The sequence below is a fragment of the Primulina eburnea genome, chromosome 13, assembly GCF_022965805.1.
Source record: "Primulina eburnea isolate SZY01 chromosome 13, ASM2296580v1, whole genome shotgun sequence".
In the NCBI taxonomy this organism is placed as follows: domain Eukaryota; kingdom Viridiplantae; phylum Streptophyta; class Magnoliopsida; order Lamiales; family Gesneriaceae; genus Primulina; species Primulina eburnea.
Genome location: NC_133113.1, coordinates 3,832,124 through 3,846,931, shown reverse-complemented (window position 1 = coordinate 3,846,931; position 14,808 = coordinate 3,832,124). Strand labels below are relative to the sequence as shown.

The 14,808-nt window shown below is 33.4% G+C and overlaps 1 protein-coding gene across 3 annotated transcripts; it reads left to right on the top strand.

Annotated features, from left to right (window-relative positions):
• Positions 1 to 571: 571 nt before the first annotated feature.
• On the top strand, positions 572 to 14,808 carry LOC140808597 (F-box/LRR-repeat protein At4g14103-like). Of its 3 annotated transcripts, none has more exons than XM_073165710.1 (4): positions 12,142 to 12,199; positions 12,590 to 13,301; positions 14,027 to 14,170; positions 14,392 to 14,807. In XM_073165710.1, exons 2-4 carry the CDS (start codon positions 12,606 to 12,608, stop codon positions 14,704 to 14,706), a joined length of 1,155 nt encoding a protein of 384 aa, XP_073021811.1. In that variant the 5' UTR covers positions 12,142 to 12,199; positions 12,590 to 12,605; the 3' UTR covers positions 14,707 to 14,807. The 3 variants fall into 3 exon arrangements, with proteins under 3 accessions (XP_073021808.1, XP_073021811.1, XP_073021809.1); XM_073165708.1 differs by having other exon boundaries at positions 12,162 to 12,199; positions 12,582 to 13,301; XM_073165707.1 differs by lacking the exons at positions 12,142 to 12,199; positions 12,590 to 13,301 and adding an exon at positions 572 to 1,619 and having other exon boundaries at positions 14,392 to 14,808.

The following is a 14,808-nucleotide window of genomic DNA, read 5'->3' as shown; positions in this document are numbered from 1 at the left end:
CCATTTTTTTAAATAAAAGAACACCTATATATATATACAGGTGGCAACGGCGCACACACTGCCATTTGCCCAGCCCATTACATCAACAAAGATTCAGACAAGTTTATTTGTTTTGTTTTGTTTCCTTTTGCCTTTGAGCAGACACAAATTTCTCCTGATAGGGTCGGAAGCATACAGATTAATAATCATCGGACTGAGAGAGCAATCCTTCGCTGTAACCATCCTTAAATCACATCAGTTCACCGGGTAAAAGTTAAAACCATCACTTTTATATGTGATTTTTGGGTTTTTTAATTCTCGTAGATTTTGTTTCGAATTTTTGTTTTTATCAGTGATTTTTGGTTTTAGACTGATTTGTTAAATTTTACCTTCTCTTTTCTTGCTTTCCGCATTTTCTTTGTGGAAAAATTTAGTAGATGTATGGTATACAACGATGCTCCCGAAACAGAATTTGCAGATATATATATATATATATATATATATATATATATTTATATATATATATATATAAGTGTTTTTGCTAGAAATGTGGATTTCTCCAAGATTTTAGTATGCTGCCATCCTCCCTTGTACCATTTTATTAGATTCCTTTGGAATTTTCCCTCTGATTTCATTGGTAACTAAAGTTCTTCAATTTTCTTTAGTATTCCAGGTGGACTTTTAAAGTTATGGGGGAAAACATTCAGATTGACAGCAATGCTGGTAAGAAACCAAGAATAACGTATGATGACAGCGAAAACATCATCACTAATTTACCTGAATGTATTATTAGTCGGATTCTGTCCCTCTTGCCTACTAAGGACGCTGTGCGAACTTGTGTTCTGTCCAAAGAGTGGGAATACAAATGGACTTCCATTTACAATATACACATAAGTGATGGAGAACGATTTTTGCTTAAGCAAACTAGGAAGACGAGCTTTGTTAATTTTGTTGACAGGGTCTTCTTTCTTTCTCGGCATTCGACCTTAAAGAGATTTTATCTTTGTTGTCGTCAAAAGTACGATTCACATCGCATAATAGTATGGATATCTGCCGCACTGATGAGAAACGTGGAGGATATGCATATAGTTTATAATGACGAAGGAGTTGTTTTACCCCGTTGCCTTTTCGATTGCAAGTCATTGACTAGTTTGAAACTGCAATTGCCTTGTATTTTCAGAGTTTCAGCCCATAATCTTTTTTTCAGTCTTAAGATTTTGTATCTTACTAAAACTAAAATTCTAAATGACCATGTCCCCAGTACCGACCGATTGATATTTGATTTTCCGGTCCTGGAAACTCTTGAACTACAGAACTGTGAGTGGTTGAAAGTAAATTTTGTGGAAATCAATTCTCCAGCCTTGACTAAGCTCCGTGTGATACATTACTTGAGTCTTCCTGAAGCAGATAAATACCGGATCAAGATTTCTGGAGCCAAGATTGCGCAGTTCGAATATAATGGTTATTTTCTTGAATATTTTGATCTCGGTACATCATCAGTCTTTTCTGCGGCTGTTGATTTTCACTGTTTTCCAAAAGATATCCAAGTGGTTCGAAAGAATGGATTACAAGCTCGGTCCTTATTGAAAGGATTATTCTCTGGTCTAAATCATTTGAAATTATCCGGGGAGGTTGTTGAGGTTAGTTTCCCTAATCATTCTACTTTCATTATGTTAACATCTCTGCTCCCATACAAAAGATTAAAGGTAAAAAGGGGGACTTCATGACTTCAGAACTGTGAGATTGTAAAATATGGTAATGTGGAGAAATATTACAGTGAATTAATTTTCTGTCTGAAACATTGATTAACATTTTCAAAGTTGCTGAAAAATGAGTTGGCAGAGAACAAGTTTACTTGTTATGAACAAGATTAATGTGTTTATATGATTGACTTGATGTTTTTTTTACCTGTATTTTTTCAATGTATGGCGCAAACCTCATGTGGAGACTTGAATCTGACTCGTATTTCCGAAGCATTACTCTTTGACTTTTTCGGTCTCTAGCCCGCCCTGGTTTCTTGGTTCGATGAAATTTAAAAATCATTTGACCCTTATTTCCATTAGTTGTAACATTTGTTTTATTTGTGTTAGGCCATCGCCAAATCTAAACAAGGGCATCCGCTTCCTCAATTTAATATGCTGAAACGATTAGAAGTTTTCACAAATTGCGACAGTGGAGAACTTCTAGAGTTTCTTCACGCGACCCCATTTCTTGAATCCATCGTCTTACATATGGTAAGTTTTTCGCCACCCTCCTGATATACATATTCTAGAGAAAATGGTCGTAGCCGTTGCCTCCATAGGTAAATATCTAGCACAAGCAAACATTTTTTGGTCCCTTGTTTAAATTTACATGTATTTTTCAAAACTAACTTATCCTCAAAAATTTATTTAGTGCCCGATCCCTCTAATCCTTAAATGTCAAATATTATTGTATCCATGGCTTTGCTTTTCCACAGGACAACTGGGATGACTATGATTATGACGCGGTGCAAAATGTGCCATCATGTATCGTGTCCCATCTTAATGAAGTTCGGTTTAGTCGGTTCAGTAAGAGACTGCAAGATTATCGTATGGCAGATTTTTTGTTGTCGAATGCTACACAGCTGAAGAAAATGACGGGGCTGCGCAGGGACAGTCGGGTAGAAAGGCAAAAGAAGAAAATGTCAGGGCAGGAATCTGAAGAAAAGGAAATTGAGGATTTCTGGGCAAAACTGAGAAGTGTATTTAAATATAAAAAACATGGTAGATTTTGAACTTTGAGTTTGGTCGAAAACGTTAACGAATAACTTTTGTTGCTGTTTTTGGTGATCACATTTTCGTGTGACTTTTCTTGGTTAATTAACTTGTTGGGTTTTAAATGATATTAGCAATATTGTGGATTTTTTGGACTATTTGGCTATTCATGGATCGTCTTCCCTAGTTTCTAGTGTTATAATCTTGGTACTTCCAGGTTTTTTCGTTATGTACCGTACTGAAAAGTATTTTCACTATTGTATCGTGAGATTTTGTATTCTATATATAGTGAAATTTTGTACCGTGCGGCGCCTGGCGCGCCTGCCGTGCGGCGCCTGTGCGTGCGCCGTGCTGCAGCGCGCGCGCTGTGCGCACGCCGCGCGGCTACCCGGAACAGTTCCGGGCAGACCCAAAATTTAATTTTGTTTTTCAAAAACAGATTTTTCAAAAATAATTTTTAGGGGCGTTTTTCTTAAAAATTCTTACGCGGTTAGAACAATAAACTCAACAATTTTATTAAAACACACGATTGAGAATAACCGGCTCTGATATCGCTGTGGGACATCGAATTCTCGCACCCAAGACGCAACGGAAGTTCAAAAATATTTTGTTCTTGGGCGTCGTGTGTTTAAAACATTCATAGGGCGTTTAAAGTTATACCTTTTCGTTTATTACGATGGACTCCAAACTATTCCGGTTTTTACGTGGAGATAGTATTTCTTGTAAATCTCTACGAATGACTCTTCAAATGTGATCACCTAATTAGGTCCACGATTAGAAACTCTATTCCTCACTTGGATTGCACTAGAAATCGCAAGCGATTTGTGTGTTGAGACTGTATCCTCCGAATTTTCAAAATCCGGAGACGAAGTGCCTTTTCAAAATCCGGAGACGAAGTGGCACGTCGGTGGAAGAAAATCACATGGCCTAAATTCTTCCAACCCTCTTTGTATAGGCCGAGAGTTTTTCTTAATTTTTCCCTTTTTGATTCTCAATCAATAATTAGCCAAATAATTATTGATTCTTAATCAATAATTAGCAAATCTAATTTGCTTAATTGGACCAATCTTTCTTCCCATATTTTCTGATAGCCGTGGGTTTTCTTTAAGGAAAGGAGAGTTCTTCTTTTATTTTGTGTGCCATAACTTCATCATCCAACAATGAGCCCTCATGGTGTATTTATAGAGTGAGATTCCTAATCTAATTAGGAGTCCATCTCTCACAAGGACTCTAATAATTTCATTATATTTAAACTCACACATAATTCACATATTTTATATCACCATATAAAATATATACATGTATATGTTTATTAAATTAAATAACTATTATTTAATTTATAAACTTAAATCATTGGTTAATTTAAATTCTAGACTCCTCTAGAATATTTATGGGAATTTGTGCATTTTAGTAGTCACAACTACTAGCACAATCATTTAATTAGTAAATTCCAAATTCACTAAAAAAAATGATTCCGAACTCATTATAACTTCGATCGACGATCCGAGAGCACCGATGTACCAAGGATACAAATCTTGTTCATATAATAAAAATCGAAAATTTCGAAGATCAAAATTTTGACTTACCAAATTTAGAACTTACTATATATGGCAGTCACCATATTTAGCAGCTGCCAGTTTTAGTGAAATCCTTCATAAAACAGGCAGTTCCACTCTCCTTCCTTATTTAGTAATCATGCCAACTTTAATTTCTTTCATCCTATGGAATCAGCTCATAAACTCCTTTATAAGCTTCTTCTTTGATCTCCATCAAACTATAGTCGTCAAATTCTAACTCCTTGAAATTTGATTATCTCAACGGGAACACAGAATCCGATACATGTGTGACCCTCAATGGTTCAGGGATACAGCTAGCCGTGGGTTCACATCTCCATGTGATTCAGAACAACATTTATTCTTATTCGGGCTTACCCTAGTTAGCCTCATTCTTTTCATCAACACCTTGATCAAGGATGTCAAAACTCATTTCTGATTACACCCATCGGATCATGGTAAAAGCGTCTAGTAGCATCGCCCCATGATCCCCCCTAGGTATCACTGATAGTGCCTGCAAGAACCTTTAATCATGGTTAGCATACAGTACGGTCCCTTCAACACACATATCCCGATCGAATCTGCAACCATTGGTATATCAGAGTTGCATATGAATTCGATAACGATGTGATTTATCTTTGAGTACTAATAGTGACATGGTATGTGCAACCAGGAAAACACATTTCCCTAAAGCACATTTCAGAGACTCCTTGCACTATTAACTCATCAGATCACATAGGATATCTTCACTCGTAGGCGAACGATGATTCCCCGACTACAATGTATTTGCTCCTACATATTTCGAAACTACACCCAACCTCGCCACCTGATGACCCTCGATGGAGTCGATAAACGCATCAAAGTGCATGCTAATACGTATAGCCCCTATATTGTCTCGGGTCAAAGGACTAATGGTGTACAACCATAACTGCGGACTATTCCACTCAATAAGTGGGAACCACTTGGATAGTTCGAGGGAGGGTTGTTCAGTGCATCATCATATGATCACCCATCTGTGTGAATGGACATCTCCATGCCCTTGCCAATGAAACATGGCGTTTACACCACAGATGCTACTCTCGAGGTCGAGCGACCTTTATCCTCGTTTTAGGCGGCTGAATCGACTAGGAACTTGTTTAGAATATACAGTACACTTCCTAATGAGTTTCATGATCTTACGTTGCGACGCAGACCTCATGGTACCTATTGTATATTCAAAGACTTTATCTATGGAGCTTGCATGAGTATGCAGATAAAGTATAATGACATAATCGAATAAAATCGTAAAATATTATTAAAATAAAGATTGTTTTACATTAGAGTCAATAAAGCCCGAACTACAAGTTGGCTTGCCGGACATATACTTTAACAAGTAGCGACTGGACTAAAGTTGGATTGATGTTTAGAACTAGACATGCCCAAAATTGAGTGGGAGCTTAATCATAACATGCATGCATACTGCATGTGCTCTTCTAAGACAACCATACAAGGAGAATGACAAATGGTTACCTATTTCGTCATTGAACCATTTGTCATTGTCTGAGCCCTCACATTTTTTGCTCCATTCGGAACTCTGGACTGTGTCATGAGGTGTAATCTTGATGACGCTACTTAGCATGTATTCAATGAGCCTGTCGGAGCATATCTAGGAAAGTTGTCAAGTCCAAACTAATTGACATGTGGGCCGAGGAAAAGTTTAGTTGGTAACGTACTGATATAATAGGGCTCATAGGCATGCTGACTAAGTCGAAAATAAATGATTTGATGGTCATGAACATATTTATGTATATATAATCTCGAGAGAGTCAAACATGCTGTAAGGCCCGAGATTTTATCATTTTAATCCGAGATTATTTAATTTACGAATTTTGGAGTGATGATTAGATTCCACGGTTTTTGTAATTAATTAGGATTGAAATTGAATTAAAAAGAGTTGTTAGGACCAAATTGCAAATAGTGAAGAATTCAGGGGCTAAAGTGCAATATTGGATTTGAGTGGACACTTGTCTTTGCCATGTGTTTTGGATGTATATAATTTCATCTCCTTCAGCAATTCCAGGGAAGAAAATCGAGAATCCCATAGAAATTTCCTCAAGGTTCTTAATAGCTTAGATTTTGATTGTGCGAGATCCGGTTATCAGAATTTCAATCCGAGCACAGTTCTGAGATCCTCTCGTCAATAGCTTCAAAAGGACGTAAGTTTTATTGAGTTCTGTTATCATTTGAAATTATGATATTGGAGGAATTATTATTTGATCATTATATGGTGTTCTGGATATGCTAGACATCGTAGAATCGAAGTCAGATCGAAGAACAGATTGATTATGGAATTGTTATGATTTTCTGATTATATTAATTGGAAATTGAACAGATTTGGATTATTGACTGATTCTGGATTGTACCGGATATTGGTTATGATTTGTAATTGATATCTGTTGACATTGTATTGACGAGGATATCGGGATTGTGCCGTTATGCCGTTGATTTTGAATTAGATTCAGATTGATCAGATTTAGTATTGAATTGGGAATGGAATGTCGATATTACTATTCTCGATATGTCATTTCAGATTGACAGAGACAGTCTTGAATTCAGAACTTCCAATTCTTCAGACCGAGACTATGAACGAAAGGTATAAGTCGATGTTAACCGGGTGATTAACTTGAATCAGATTGGACTCTAGTTTCCCTAAAACCACATACTTTATTTTATTGCAATTGTTTGACATTGATATGATTAATCTATTGATTTATAGAAAGTAGAGAATAACCTATAGCTATTAAGCGAGAGTCATTGACAGAAGGGCCATACAGTGACAGAGTGGTCATTAGCCCATTGCACATTGTCATAGGATAGCTTTGGCGGATATGCCAAGTCTGTGGCGGATATGCCAAGACACTGGATTATTGACTTATATCGATATTTCCTAGGGACGGATCGACTCCTATCGCTGAGATTCAATATATGTGTTAATGTCCAGAAACCGGGATCCCTAGATTAGAGATGAGTCGAGTCGGAGATGATAAGTCAGAGAGTTTTATCTGTATTCACTAATGTGTCATAAATTTATTATTCATGTTCTTAATTCATGATTTATGCTTTTGTATTTGATCTTATGCATCGCATGTATACATTGCTTATATTGGGATTATATTCTCACCGGAGTTATCCGGCTGTTGTCGTGTTTGTATGTGTGCATGGCAACAGGTGGGACATGTTCAGGGTCGAGGAGATGAAGAGAGAGATCGTGATTAGAGTGGAGACTACGGACTTGGATGATAGATAGGGTTTGAACACTTGATATGTAGTTGTCGAACTTTAGTTTTAAATGATTGTAATGTATCTCGTATAGGATTTGTACTTTTATACTGATATGTATATTAGATTGATTCCATTACGTTCCGCATTTTAAAAAAAAAAATTAGACCCTGTTTATTATAATGAATTAAATTGTCCCAATGATGATTAAGAATATGATTAGCGTCCGGGTCCCCACACATGCTCTAAGATTGATGGATCAAAGATGCTCGATTATGTGAAGCTACATAACTTGGGTTTGATTGATCAGAGACGCTTGATGAAGCGAAGCTACGTAACTTGGGTTACACAACGAGTTCTTGAGTAGAGGACTTATGTTAGTTTGGTGATGACGTACTATTACTCTCCTCAAAGGTTTTTAATTGTTGCTGGGTCACATGCTTTATTCTTTGAATGAAAGAATGTGTCATAATGCTAGATAATATGTTGAAGCGAGTGGTTTCACTTACTCAATTGTGTATGAGTGAGAGATATTGGATATATATTTGAGATATTTTATGTGTTTGATATTTTAGATATAACATAATTAAAATATAGATTTATCTAATAGAATCCCAAAATTTCATTGAGAAATGTAGTCTTTACGTCCATCTGAAATAATTCCTAATCTAGTTTGGCAAGTATTGCCAAAATGAGGCAATATCAAGAATGTCTCTTCATCATATTTACCTTTTTATTGGGTATATCCCTTCGCCACAAGTCGATCTTTGTATTATTCAGTTGATCCATCATCTCTACATTTGACCTTTAGAACCCATATGTTCCCAACTATCTTATGTCCTGGAGGTAGATCAACTAGCTCCCAGACATGATTCTTAGCCATTGAGCTAATTTCATCGTTCATACCAGGTATCCATTCTTACGAATTTGTTGAAGCAATTACCTCTTTATATTTGGCTGGCTCATCATCATCTATAGAAGCTCACGTGAAAGATTCCCCATCGATTTCAAAACTACGATAGGGTATGGGTTAATGTCTTCTACTTCAAATTTCCGTATTAAATTTATTTATCAATTTTTCCTTGTTGATATGATTCTGAATATTTAATTATGGTTGTCTTTCTAGATAATATGATAATTAATATGATAATTATGTTAAGATTTTTGTGATATAGTATCTTTGTTAAAAAAAGAGTTTATTTCTAGTAAAACTCTTACTTTCCACATTGTTTAGGTTTCCTTGTTGATAAAACTCTTACTTTGCACGCTATAATATCAAAATATTATAAAAATAAAAAAATTGATTTTCTAAAAAACAATTTGAATCATTTTGTTATTTATCTGGCTTAATTTTTTATCATATTAAATGATTTATAAGAACTTATATAACTTACTTTCAAAATTGTTTCCTAAATTAAAATTTAATCTGTTGATTTTATGTTATATAATAAATTGTAATGAACATGATATATAGAACAAAATGAATTGAAACAATTTTTTAAAAAAATTTATATATTTAAACACCACGTATAAAGCATAATAACCTAAAAATCAACCAAATTATGGATTTTATCAATGTATAAATCATAATCTACAAAAGTGAAGCATACTAAAGACAAATAATTATCAATTTAAAATAAATGTGACTAACTCATAAAAACAATATTAAAACAAATGAAATAGTAACATTGATAGTAAAATATAACTAATAATATTTAATTTAACCTTCTAAATAATTTTTTTACATTTTATTTTTACAATTCTATATCATGGCTAATAAATTCTATATATCGATCTTTCATAGACTAACATTGATGACTATTAATTTTTTGTTAAATAAGTTTTAAAATAATAAATAAATCTAACATATGTGAAGAAATGCACATTCAAATAAGATTATATGGTAAATATCAAATAAACTCATATAATAATTATTAAATATAGATTTTAAACTATTGGTATGATTTTTACCATTAAAATTTGAAATATATAAAAAGAAATAAACTTTTATATATCTTTTTGTGATACTATAATTTATTACTTAATTAAAAATTATACTAAAAATATAATTGCAAAATTACAATAAAATCAATGGAAAAAAATGTGAGAGAAAATTAAAAAAGATAAACATTTAAACGTAGTATAAAGATGCGTTATTTGATAAAATTAATATAGGAGTTACATTCTATTCTTGAAGAAGTGTGTATAGAAAGTTAATTTTGTCATTGCACAATTGGAAAACAATGCTTTTTATCCACACTTTTTTAGGTATATAGATATAGATTAACTTAACAGAATAAATAAATGGTTTTGAAATTCAAAAATTTGAACATTTAAAAATTTAAAAGTTTTAAAAGAATAATCATCGACTTAATGAAAACAAATCACTCTAATTACACTATGTAATAAGGGCTACTAGATGGAGAATTGATGAAGTTCAGAAGATATCTCATTTCAGTGGACCACTATGTTTTATCAGTGTAATAAGTAAAGCATTATTATGCAAAACTATGTTAAACACACAAACGTGATTCCCCCTAAAAACATACATACATTCCAGAAAAAAATCAAGATAAATTAAGTAATCCCAAAATATTTGTGAAATAAAAAAACTTTGCCTCGGGTAGTAGTTTGGTGAAGATATCAATAACTTGATGATAAGTAGACACATTCCAATTTGATATATTTCTTCATAATATGATATATGATAAAGTGATATCTAATGTCAATATGCTTGGTTCTTGAATGCAATATTAGATTGAATGTGATCGTAATAGAAAAACTTAATAAGAGAAGATGATGATTTAGAATCTTGGATTCCATAGTCCTGTAAGTGCTTCTGAATCCAAAGAAGTTTTGAACAACAAATTTCGACAACCGAATATTCAGCTTTTGTTGTTGATGTAGCAATGCATGTTTGTTTCTTCCTGAACCAAGATATTAGCCGATCACCTAAAAATTGGCATGAACCGCTTGTATTTTTCTTGTCTAATATCCACTCTATATAATCAGTATATGAATATCCAATTAAATTAAATTTGGAATCTTTTGGATGCCATAATCTGACATTCTGATTTTTTTTTTTAGATATTTTAAAATATGTTTAGAAGCAAGATAATGAGATTTTTTAGTAGGGATGTAAATAAACCAAGCCACTTGTGAGATATCCGAATTTTGATTTGATAAAAGCTCATTTGAAGTAGTTTAATGATGCTCGTTAACATCAATAAATCAAACTCAAGTTTTACAATATTCGTTTCGTTAACTCGTGAACAAGTACGTTGGTAGGCTCACGACTTGATTTTTAGATTTTACACTTTGCTTATAAAAATATAAACAAATATATTAATTTATTTCTTAGAATAAAATTATAAATTTTAATAAAAATATTATATTTTTCTCTAAATATATAACTTTGTTTTTAATGAATTTAAGGAATTTTTAAATTTATAATTTATATTTATAAAGTCCGTCTAGGCTTCGAATAATATCGTGAGCCATGAATAAATTCGTCAAATAAAACTTATAAACGAGTCAAACTCAAATATTCAAGATTTCAGCACGGCTCGACTTGATTACATCCCTATTGTTTAGGATCAAATCGAAATCTTGCACAATGCAAACTGCACACATAATATCAGTTCTACCAACAGTTAAGTAAAGTAAAGAACTCATGAGACCTCGATAGGGGTGATCGAGCAAGATTTCGGTTAAACAGAATTAACCGACCGAACCGAGTCAATTCGGAAATTCGGTTCGATTATTTCGGAAATTCGGTTTTCATATTAAAAAAATTCGGTTATATCGGTTAATTCGGTTCGGTTATGATTTTCAAAATTTTGAAATCGGTTAATCGAATTAACCGATATAATAAATATTATTATTTAATAACTTTTTTTATTTATCAATTTTTATAGATATTTTAATTTTTAATTTTAAAATCGATATAATATGTATTAATTGTGTTCAAATAAAACTTATACATTTGTGATGTGTGTGATTTTATGTTTTTATGCATTTATGTAAATTGTAAGTGTTAAAAAAAATTACATATATAATTAAAATTAAATCACATTTTTTTAAAAAATAATCAGTTAATTCGGTCACGATTTTAATTCGGTTCGGTTTTACATTGGTTATGAAAATTAATTCGGTCGGTTCGGTTATGGCTATATATTTCGGTTCGGTTCGGTTATGGCTAATTCGGTTCAGTCAGTAACCGAATTAACCGAATGCTCACCCCTAGATCTCGATGCATAGTTACCTCTACCGAAATTATCCCCTCATCTTTATAAACTTTGGTTGATTAACTCACCGAGAAGTGTGTAGTGTTTGAAAACAAAAGTGAAAAGTTGAAAACGAGAAGATGATATTATTTGATAAATAATTGATTCTAATATTAACTTGTTATTACATTCATTTTTGTCGAATTAAAATCATCATCTCACTTCAACTAACGTAAAATACGAGTTTAAGAAATATATAAAACTAACTTTTTTTAAAAAAAAATCAATAATAATTTTTTTTAATAATCGCAAAACTTCAGCAAATTCGATTTTGAGGTCTATTATTATTAATTCCATTCGGAAAACAATAATTTTTGAGGTCTATTATTATTAACTTCCAGCAGCAAACCTTCGATGCGCATTGCAGAGGGCCCTTCTAGTTCATCAGGTAAGAGCTAAAACCATCACGTTTATATGCCATTTTAGGGTTTTCCTCCGTAGATTTTTGTTTTTATCTCTTCACGTTCTTGTGTTTGGACTCGACTGTTTAATTTTACATGTTTTTTTTTTCTTCCTGACGTTTCAAAATATATTTCTATCTGAATTCAACGACGCCCTAGTAGCAAAATTGCAGAAATGGGGCTTCTCAAAGTACCTCTATTTGAAGGAAAAAAAATATAAATTTTACAAGCATTTTTTCTTGAAATGCGAATTTGTCCAAGATGCCGCCAACATCTCTTGTGCCATTTTACTAGATTCTTGAGATGCATGATAGGATTAGCCATTTTTCCTCCTCTTTGATTGGTAACTGAGTTCAACGTTTTCTTTAGTATTTCAGGTTGAATGTTGAAATTATGGGTACACAATTTCTGATTGACAGCAATCAAAGTAAGAAACGAAGAATCACTTATGATGAAAACAATGGCGAGGACATCATCAGTTATTTGCCTGAATGTATTACTTGTCGAATTCTGTCCCTCCTGCCTACCAAAGATGCTCTACGAACTTGTGTTTTGTCCAAGGATTGGGAACACAAGTGGACTGGCATTTACAATATAGACATCGATGATGATATACGGTTCGTGCTGAAGAAAACTAGGAAGACGAGCTTTATTAATTTTGTGGACAGGATCTTCTTTCTTTCTCGGAATTCTACCTTAAAAAGATTTCGTCTTCGGTGTCGTCTTGAGTACAAAGCACATCGAATGATATCATGGATATCTGCTGCATTAATGAGAAACGTTGAGGATTTGGAAATAGTTTATAATGATGATGATGTTGTTTTACCCGGTCGCCTTTTTAATTGCACGTCATTGACTACAATGAAACTAAAATGGCCTTGTTTTTTCAGAGTTTCAGCGCAGAATTTGTTTTCCAGTCTTAAAAGTTTGTATCTTGACAGAACGAAATTTCTAGGTGAGTGTGTTCCCAGTACCAGCAAATTGGTGTTTGATTTTCCAGCGCTGGAAACGCTTGAACTACAAAACTGCAAATGGTTAAAAGTGAATCTTGTGGAAATCAATGCCCCAGTCTTGAGTATGTTCAAGGCGGTATGCTGCTCAGATCTTCTTGAAGTAGATAAATGCCAGATCAAGTTTTCTAAAGCCAAGCTTGTAAAGTGTGAATTTGTTGGTCAATTTATTGAGGATTTTGATTTTAGTGCGACATCAGTTTTTTCTGCAACCATTAATATTTACTTAATTAGAAAGATAGGATTACAAGCTGTCCGGGAAGATTGTTGAGGTTAGTTTCTCTAACCATGTTTCTTTCGTTATATGAGATGGTACATTGTTAGTCATCACCTAATTGTATCTCACCCAAGAATAAAGGAAAACTAATTGATGTACTTCCTGATTAACACATTGGAGACATCTTGATCCCAATCCAAAAGATTACTGATGAAAAGGTAACTTCACAATATCGAGATTGTAAAATATGATAAATGCAAAGAAATATAATATTGAAGTATTTTTGCATCTGAAACATTGATTACGTTTCTGATGTTACTGGAGACTCGTTATGAACAAGACTAATACATATGGTTAAGTGAATGTCTTGTAATTAGTATTCTTTTGAAGTAAAAAGCCAGGGTCATGTGGAGCAATTGAGGCGGTTTTTGTTTACAGTTCACATAGCTTGAGTCTGACTCTTATTTTTATAGAATTCCTCTTTGCTCTTTGGTTTATTTGGTGACTAACTCTCTTTTCATGGCTAGATGAAATTCACAAGAGGACCCTTATTTTCATTAGTTAACGTTTTTTTTTATCTGTATTAGGCTGCCGTCCAATCTAATCAAAGGCCTCTGCTTCCTAAATTTAATATGCTGAAACGACTAGAAGTTTTTACAAAATGCAACAGTGGAGCACTTCTAGAGTTGCTTCATGCTATGCCATTTCTTGAATCGATCGTCTTAAAGATGGTATGTTTTTTGCCACCCTCCTAATATCCATCATCTGGAGAAAATGTTTGTATATGTTTCTTCTTTAGGTAAACATCTAGCACAGACAATCATTTCTTGTTCCCTTAATTAAATTTTACGAGTGTTTCTCAAAACTAACCTAAAAAATTTATTTTGTACCCAACTGGTCTGGATCCTTGTATGTCAAAAATTATTGTATTCATGGTTATCTTTTTTCACAGTGGTACTGGGATGATTATGATTATGATGAGGTGGAATCTTTGCCATGCTGTATTGTATCTCATCTTAAAGAAGTCCGGTTTAGCTTGTTCAGTAAGAGGTTACCAGATTATCGTATGGCACAATTTTTGTGGACAAATGCTTTACGGCTGAAGAAAATAGTGGGGTTGCACAGGGAGACTTCTGAAGAAAGGCAAAGGAAGAAAATGTTTGGGCAGGTCAGGGAGGAATCTGAAGAAAAGGAAATTGAGAATTTTTGGGCAAAATTGAAGACTGTGTTTAAACATAAAGAACATGGCATATTTGTCAAAAGATAATGCTAACTTGAGTTTCATTGAAAAAACTATGGATATCTGTTTTTGGAAGACAAAATATTGCAGCAAATGTGAAAAGTTGGGCTTCATTTTTAACTTTATATG

Excerpts from the sequence above, each read along its gene's own strand:
- LOC140808597 (XM_073165707.1), top strand. The coding sequence starts at position 669 with ATGGGGGAAAACATTCAGATTGACAGCAATGCTGGTAAGAAACCAAGA. Across the intron at positions 1,620-14,026 it reads TATCCGGGGAGGTTGTTGAG|GCTGCCGTCCAATCTAATCA; the intron begins GTTAGTTTCCCT and ends TATCTGTATTAG. Across the intron at positions 14,171-14,391 it reads AATCGATCGTCTTAAAGATG|TGGTACTGGGATGATTATGA; the intron begins GTATGTTTTTTG and ends CTTTTTTCACAG.